We start from the raw sequence: 9,103 nt of genomic DNA on the forward strand, positions 1-9,103 counted from the left end.
TTTTCCTTAATGGTAACAATCATTAACTAAAAAAATGAAAGGATGTTCCTTTAGAGAGTACACACTTAATTTGAAGCACAATTTAATCTTTTTTCTTTCTTTGTTTCTTTTGGTCGGTAGTGAGGCCTGAACTCTGGGCCTGGGTGCTGTCCCTCAGCTCTTCAGCTCAAGACTAGTGCTCTCTACCAATTGCGCCACAGCACCACTTGCAGTTTTTTCTGCTTATGTGGTGCTGAGGAATCGAACCCAGTGCCTCATGCATGAAAGGCAAGCGCTCTACCACTGAGCCACCTTCCCAGCCCCTCACCATCTAATTTTGCACAATTTAATTTTACATTATTCCATAAAGGGACAGAGAGGGGTGGCCAGTGATCTCTTTAGAAGTGTTTTCCATTATACTGCAGTTTTATAGAACTCTACTTCTAAGGATAGATAACTACATTCGTTCTCCTATCAAATATGTACATAAAGTTTGGTGGTTTCAGACCCTAAATTATCCTGAAATCAGATGTTTGGAAGGTTAGTCCCCCTTTAATTTCTTTCATCATCATGCATTATAAAGTGTCTTAAATTAGCTATATGAAAGAATAAATGTTACCTATGGTTTAAAACAGGACTAAAGCAAACAGGTGGTGATATGCTTTCTTTCCATAGGATTAGCATTTTTTAAACAAATTAGCTTCCAAAACAATGTGGAAAAGAAAGTTTAAGAAATTTTATACTACTCTGCTTTTCTTAGGGTTTCACTGAAATTTGCCTAAGTGACCTATTAAGTATGGGGGGGACTAGATACAAAACTAAAAAACGGAATCAAATTTAGTTCTTTTTCAACTTCTTTCAATTGTTCCATATGACAGAACTCTCAAGATAATTTATTTTAATAACATAAACTCTTTCTTAGTGCTTTGATTTCTTAGTGCTGGATACATCAGATACTGTGGGTAGGAAAAAAATGGACATCTGGGACACAGTGTTTGTTTTGTTTTTCCTTGCTTCTATGTAAGTAGAAAACTCTAATCCCAGTCATTCTCATGGAATGTTGGGCGTTAAATCAGATTTGATCTTCTGAGTTTAAGACAGAATATTCTCTGTAATACTTCCTCAAGATTGATCCTTTTTAACTTTTTAACGAGAACTTTTCTACTCCTCCCAACAGGCCTTATTTTTTTCTGCCATGCAGCCTTATTTTTAACTTCAGTATCTACTTATTCAATCATCCCTTTTCAAAATATAAAAAAGATCTGAAAGTAATGTATCAGCCATTAAAGTATAATTAAATTGTTTTCTTCATGTTTCTGACAAATGAACCTATTCTAAACAAGATCGATTTTCTTTTTAACAGATTTTACAAGAATTCATCAGGATCAAAGTAGACGTGTATATTGTTGGAACTGATGGTAAGTTCTTTATTAATTTTTTGAGACAGGGTCTTCCTATGTAGCCAAGGCTGGCTTTGAAGTCAAGATTCTCCAGCCTTTGTCTCCTGAGACCAAAATTATAGGTATGAGCTTCATATCCAGCTAAAAATCAGCAGGGCTTTTCCTTAGGATAGAATCTAGAGTGAGTGCAAGCTAGGCAAGTACAACCACTGAGCTACATCCTCAGCCCAGCATTTAAATTTTGTATTTTATGTTACGACAGTCACTTCAGGCTCTCTGCCAATGCTAAGACTAGGTAGCCTCACCAAAGAATAGATATTTTATATAATTGTCAAGAAGGAAATCTAATTTTCAGCTGAGCTAATAAAAATCCCTATGAAACAGCATCTCTCTGTTTTAGCTGTGCTCATATATACGTAAATGAATTTGAATGGGAATCGAATGGGCAGTAAAGGAGTAGATATGTTACCTATTTCTTCCCTCTTAAACTTGTTGGAAAGCAGTTTGCTTTCCATCTGTCTTCCTCCCTTCACTCCCGTGCATTCCTCGGCTCACAGAAACTTGGTTTGGACTTCCTCTCACTGATGTGGCCACCCTTGCCAAAGTTATCTATTGGTGTCATCCAGTCCATCAAGATTAAAAGCCTCCTTCTCAACCTCTCCTGCTGGAGCCTGGACCATTTGGCCTCTTTCTTTAGAATTTGTCATTGAAACTCTCTCCATCTTTAACTTCTGCTCACTCTTTGGGTTCTCTTTCTACCTCTCTAGTAGCTCCTCACTTTCTGGCACTGAACTTCTCTGCCCCCCTCCCCTCAACTCCTAGCAGTTGGTCTTCCCCAAGCTTCAGCCTTAAACCCTACAGATCTAATTCCATAGGGTTTTTTCCCCCATCAATCTCCTCTATACTTAGAACTTCAAATATATCTATATGTTAATGAATCCCCATACTAAACCTCCAGCCTAGACCCTTCAATCTTCTAGATCCCCCCCAGGCACTCAGTCCACATATTGTCCCCCTCCTTAAACTGCTCCTCCCCTTCTCTATCAACCACCAGAACACTACTCACCAGTTGCCAAAGCAGAAATCCCAGAAGCATCTCTCCCTCTGTCCTTCCCTTAGCAGTCAATGAGCCATCAGAGCCAGAAATAGTTTCGTGTGTGTGTGTGTGTGTGTGTGTGTGTGTGTGTGTGTGTGTGTGTGTGTGTGTGTGTGTGTGTGTGTGTGTGTTTTGGAGGGGATCGTGGGGCTTGAACTTAGTGCCTCCTTTTGCTCAAAGCTAGTACTCTACTACTTCCAGCCACAGTGCCACTTTGAGTCACAGAATTTCCTGCCGGGCTGGCTTTGAACTGCAATCCTCAGATCTCAGCCTCCTGAGTAGCTAGGATTACAGGTGTGAGCCATCAGCACCTGGCCAGAAATAATTTCTTTAGCAGTCTTTTCTCCACTTAAACAGCCTTATTCCAGACCCTCCCCTTTTCTCACCTCAGCCCTCTGGCTGAGTAACCAGTATATTTGCCCTCTAACCAGTGTACTTGTCCATCCCAGCATGCTGTCATTTTTCCAAGTAGAAAACTCCTGCAATAACTGAAAACTTCCTTCTTCCTCAAGCAGAGCAATGGATTTTCAGCCTGTGCATGTGCAGAATTCACACATATCACATCATTATATTCTATGTTCCCACTAACCTATAATCTCCCCTACGATATTTTACCTTTTTATTCTTTCCTGTACTGAGGTTTGAACACAGAGCCTTCCTCTGGCTATGTTGGAGTTTTACCACTAAGTCATACCTCCAGCCCTGTTCTTCACTGGTTATTTTTTAGTCTAGGATCTCATTTCACACTCAAGTCCACACCTGCACTTCATCAATCAGCCTACTTTCGAGTTCCAGTAGTTGCTGGGGTCATAAGCATACACCATTACACCCAGCTTCCCTCTGTGGAGATGAGGTCTTGGGGACTTCTCTGCCCAAGATGGACTGGAACTTCAATCCTCCCACATAGTACAGAATGACAGGAGCACACTGCTATGCCCAGCTTTGGAATGATAAGAGAGTCTCTCCAGCTTTTCTGCCTGAGCTGTCCTTTAGTAGGGGTTCCTCCCAGTCTCAGTCTTCCAAGCTGCTAGGGTTACAGCTGCTGGCTTTGTTTTACCTTCTTTTTCACTGTCTCTTGCCTACTCCCTAGGACCTAACTTGTAAGGGCCTATTCTGGTTGTGTACAGCAATGAATGATAACCCTTGTCCTCATGAAGCTTATAGTCTTAGGGAACTCTATGAGCAAAAAGCATAATGCGGGATTAAGAGACACAGAGAAACAGAGTTGGTGCTGTTTTCGGCTGGTTGATATGAGAGCATCCTGTACTGTGTCATTTGGGTGGAGACTGAAATGAATTGTGGAAGAGCATTTTGGGAGAGTTGATGACTGGTAAACAAGTCCTCAAAGAGGCAAAAATTGATATCTTCAATCTCTCCTTCTCTCCTGGCGCTTATCCCTAAAATCTATAGTTTCTAGAGTTGCTATCATTATAAATATTCTCTTAATCCTAGTTACTTCTTACTTTGTTAATTTTATGACTTTCCTATAATCCCAGATCTTTTTGAAACTGTCTGTGCCTGGCAGCCCACTCAGTCTAATTGGTGTCATCATAATTTACCTTCTTAGCCATTTCCTGGCTGCAGTCACCAGACTGTGTGAACAGGCTCGCGTTTCTGTCCTTTGTTTCTTCTCCTCTTCCTCCTTTCTTCAAGTCTTCAGTACTATAAAACGGTATCTATTTGGTCAACTTTTCTCATATACCCCCGGCAAAGGAAGCAATCTTTGCTTAGTATCTTAGGATTCGTATGATGTATGTCTTGTACCTTTCATTCATTGAACAAACATAATCTGAGGACTTTTTGTGTATGTAGAATTATATTTGACTAAGAAAATAATAAAGGTGGGAAATCAGACTATTCCTTGAAGTTCTGCAGTTACATAGAAGTGTTCTATCTTCCGTGAGGGCAAGATTCAGGTCTAATATGCCCCTGATCCTTTTTCTTACTCAGCCAGAACTTTGCACATAGTAGACATAAAGTCATATTTGGCTGAGTGATCTGTGCAAACAAATGCTGGTCAGTGCCTACAAGGACTGTATTTGTCATAGATGATGGGAAAGGTAATGTGCGATGCTAAGGAAGATGTTTTCTTATAAAACACAGCAGTTTGGGGAAAATGACCTACAGTTAAGTGGGAAGTAGTTGTAGCAGCCAAAAATGATAACATATAAATTATCTATAAGCATATTTCCTATTTTGGAGGAATCCCAATTTTTAATTTTACTGGTGTTCTAATCCAGATATAACTCTCTAAGCTCCTGCCTAAATAAATTTTAATTAATTTTCTTTATAGGAACTACTTAAGGTGTTCTCATTTGTTTTTCCTTTTTCCATTAGGGCATTAAATAAGTATTTATGTGTATTGAAAAAGTATCCTTTAATTCCAGAAGGCATTGCAATACCAGGTATTATTGGTACTACCAGGACTCAGAAACACTTAGTGTCAATGAGGAAGTAGAGGTATGGCTCAAATGGTAAAGCGTCAGCCTTGAGTAAAAAGTGAGCTCAAACCCCTAGTATTCACACACACATAATGTAACAATAAAGTACATATTTGCAAATGGAGTTTCAAATTAGAAAGCTTAAGAAGAAATAATTACTTCCTCTTAAGTGTTCTTGCTCTTTTTTCTCTTCAGATGATTTCATTGAGAAGCTTACCCGGTGTGAATTTTTTGATGATGAAGTCACAGACTCAATATTTTTCTTAACAATCCATGATGCTGTTTTGCATATTCTGATGAAGAAAGATTATAATACTTCAAAGTTTAATTCCAGCCAGGTACCAGCTCTTTTGAACGACATTCATATTTATAACTTACCATATGTATTTCTTAAACTTTCCTTTACATTTCAACATTTTAAAATAATCAGTCCCTAATTCATGCTTCCATTGTCTTCTCAGAAAAAAGAAACAAAATTTGACTTTACCATAAACACAAATGGAGGATTACGTAATCGGGAATGTCAGGTAAGATTCTTTATCTGGTTTATCTTCATCTAGACATCAAGGAAAATAAATAAGCAAACAAACAAAAAGGTAGGGCCTCTTCTGGCATGCTGTAGAAAGTCTAGCAAATTATCTGAGCCTTTGTACCTCACCTCTAGAAACTAATACAATGCAACCAGTCTCATACAGAATCTTGAGAAAAATAAACTCACATCATTAAAAAGAAAGGAACAAGAAATAGGGAGAGGAGGTTTCTATTAAAATTGAGCGTGTATTTTTATTTTTCAAAGTACTTAACAACCATGATCTTATTCTAACCTTGTAATTCTAGCCTTGTAATAACCTAGGTAGCAGGGACTATATTGCTATATCCAGTTACAGATGAGTTACTGATGGAGCTGAGGAATAAATAAACACCTCCTAATATCCAAGCCCATAGGAAGCTGCTGGCATAGCAGGAAAGCTGTGTTCTTTTCCTTCCTTTTTAGAATGAGTTTCCATGTAATCATTTAACTAAAGTTCTGCTTCATTACAGAACATTCACTTCTAAAACAGCCAGTCCTTTAAGGCACTAGATCCAACTTAGGAAAAGCAGAATATCAAATCAAATAGTTGATGATTTATAGGCCCAGTACATGGCAGGAACATGCTTTTGTTATTTTAATCTTTTTTATGACAGTAGATGAAAATGCTATCTTCATATTACAAATAAGGAAATTGGGAAGCTGGCTCAGAGAGCTTCACTAATTTGCTTACAGTCACACACTTGGTGACAGCAACAGAACTCAAACCTATGTTCTCTGAACATTTTTTTTTTTTTTTGGAGGGTCGGTCGTGGGGCTTGAACTCTGGGCTTCGGCGCTGTCCTTTAGTTCTTCAGCTCAAGGCGAGCGCTCTACCGCTTGAGCCACAGCGCCACATCCAAAACCTATGTTCTCTTCACTGTAGTAGTATACTGCTTCTATCCTTCAATGAAAGAAAGAAGTAGCTGAGAAAAAACGAAATGGCTGTTTTCAAGCACAGGAGGTGGTATTTCTCTTAAAGCTCTAAGAACAGGGAATAGGAATATAGATCAGAAATGAAGAGGTGTGAACTGAAACAGAGTTTTATCAAGTAGCAAAGGTCAAATGAAAAAGTCATTCAAGAAAGTTAAATAGACCTGAATTGAGACAGTCTAGATAAGGACCACAATGCTGAGTCCCAACACTTGATTCTAGAGAAAGGCAGACTCAGTACCTTGTCTGAGTACCTTGATTAAATAAACAAAAAAAAATCATATCAAAAAATCCTTCTGCAAGCACCTAGATTCAGAACTATCAAGAAGTAACAGGGAATAAAGCACAGAAGAGCATTCAAATGATTTTTGACCCAAGCTTGAAACATTTAACATTGGCTCCTGGCTTTTCTTAGAGGAAAGTAAGTCCACTGTTTTGGACAAGCCACAGCGGTAGTAAAATCTAAATGTGCCTTGATCCTCCTATTCTCAGACTCCCAAGTAGCTAGGATTACAGGTATGTGCCTCACATGTGCCCAGCATTACTTCAATTTTATTTATTTAGTTTTGGGTCCGGTCATGGGGCTTGAACTCTGGGCCTGGGCGCTGTCCCAGTGCTCTTCAGCCCAAGGCCAGCCCTCTACAACTTGAGCCACAGCGCCACTTCCGGTTTTCTAGTGGTTTATTGGAGATAAGAGTCTCACGGACTTTCCTGCCCAGGCTGGCTTTGAACCATGATCCTCAGATCTCTGCCTCCTGAGTAGCTAGGATTACAGGTGTGAGCCACCAGCACCCGGCTCACTTCAGTTTTTTAAAGCATCTAACATCCCATCAATGTGTATGTGCGTGTACTGGTACTAGAGCTTACACTCCAGGCCTGTGTGTGGTTCCTTAGCTTATTCGCACAAGCCTAGCATTCTACCACTTCAGCCACAGCTCCACTTCAAGCTTTTGGTAGTTAATTGGAGACAAGAGTCTCAGACTTTCCTACTTGGGCTGGCTTCAAACCACAACCCTCAGATCTCAGCCTCCTGAGTATCTAGGATTACAAGCCTGAGTCACTGACGCCCAGCCCTCCTATCCATATTTATATACAATGTTTTACTCTATTGAGGGTTAAAAACTGAATGTGGCTGGCTAGCACACATGGCCTCTTGAAGGTCATTGTGGTCCCTGAAACAAATGTGAAGAAATAAATCGCTATTGCATATTGTAGTATTATTTTACTTAAGTTGCAGTAGGTCCGTAGATCAAACATGTCACATAGATCTCTGTTAACAAGTAGCAATGTAAGATTCGTCATTAAAATTCAAGACAAAAAATTGTCTTGAATTCTAGCCTCCATTGACATTAGAACTTAACAAATCTTTTAAAACAAAAACTTTCTCTCTTCTTCAGGTACCAATGGAAACGAAGTTCTAATCAAAATTTAACTCAGAAGGATCCTCATCTGATTGTCACATCAAGAACTTTATACTTAGAAAGTTATTGATAAGTTCATACATTGTATGAAGAATTTTTTGACAGAATTATGTTTCAAACTTTGGAACGAGATTGTTCTAGCATGGTATATTTTTCACATATTTAGTATGAAATTATGTAAATACTCATAATTTTGTACTCTGTAGATTTATCAAGGGAAGAAAATTGTTTTTTATATATATGTGTATATATATGTATATATATTGAACACACAAATTTCCATCAGTCACTCCCTTCACTTATAATAAATATTCTGTGGTGTATTTATACCAGTGTTTTGGATCTCATAATTTATATGTCATGTTATTATATCTCCATGTAAAAAAATTCAGTTGTACAACAGATGTGTTTTATTAAACTTGTTAGCTTTCTGGAACATGCTTGATGTGGGCCCCTTTCATAATGATGGAAACAGAAAATTACATCTTTCAACAAAACTCTTGTAATGAGACTTCTTTGCCCAGATTTTGATTATTGCTGCATTTGGCTTTTGTTGTTGTTGTTCAGTTGTTTGTTTTTGCAATAACAGGAATTGAACTCATGGTCCTACACTTGCTAGGCTGGCAAAACACTGTGAAGCCACCTCTAATCCTATTATTCACTGGTTATATTTAGACTAGTCTTGCTTTGCACAGGGGCATGGGCCTGAGCTGGGATCTGCCTAATTTAGCTCCTGGGATCACAGCTGTGCACCACCTTGTCCTGCTTCACTCTATAGAAGGCAGTCTTGCATTCTCTTCTACCCCATCTGGCCTGGAACCGTGATCTTCACAATCTCAGCCTCCCATATAATGGGATGATAGATGTGCACTATTGTCAGCAGGTATCAGTTGAAGGGGGAGGGTCCCACAAATTTTTTCGTCTGGGCTGATTCTGCACTTGTCTTTCTGTTCTCAGTCCTCACAAGTAGCTAGGATTACAAGTGTGAGCCACGGGCACCCAGTGTTTTTAAAGTATCTAACCTTCCCATATATAGACACAGTCCTCCTAATGCCACATCTATAATTACAACTAGTTGTGTGTATGTTGGTCAGTTGAGACTGAACTCAGGGCCTGGGCACCGTCTCTGAGCTTTTTGCTAAAGGCTAGCATTCTTACCACTGAGAGCTACAGCTCCACCTCTGATTTTCTGGTAGTTAATTGGAGGTAAGAGGCTTAAGGACTTTCCTGCTGGGGCTGGCTTGGAACCACAATCATCAGATCTC

The 9,103-nt window shown here is 39.2% G+C and overlaps 1 protein-coding gene across 1 annotated transcript in view; it reads left to right on the forward strand.

The window, feature by feature from the left end:
* Slc26a3 (solute carrier family 26 member 3) overlaps positions 1-8,318 on the forward strand; it is a 41,179-nt gene extending 32,861 nt beyond the window's left edge. The window contains exons 18-21 of the mRNA XM_069996227.1: positions 1,343-1,397; positions 5,112-5,254; positions 5,378-5,443; positions 7,815-8,318. Of these exons, the coding sequence (XP_069852328.1) occupies positions 1,343-1,397; positions 5,112-5,254; positions 5,378-5,443; positions 7,815-7,838 (288 nt within the window). The 3' untranslated portion in view covers positions 7,839-8,318. The remainder of the gene's footprint in view (positions 1-1,342; positions 1,398-5,111; positions 5,255-5,377; positions 5,444-7,814) is intronic.
* Positions 8,319-9,103: the final 785 nt, after the last annotated feature.

The sequence above is a fragment of the Dipodomys merriami genome, unplaced genomic scaffold (assembly GCF_024711535.1).
Source record: "Dipodomys merriami isolate MVZ:Mamm:240054 unplaced genomic scaffold, mDipMer1.0.p SCAF_5, whole genome shotgun sequence".
Lineage (NCBI taxonomy): Eukaryota > Metazoa > Chordata > Mammalia > Rodentia > Heteromyidae > Dipodomys > Dipodomys merriami.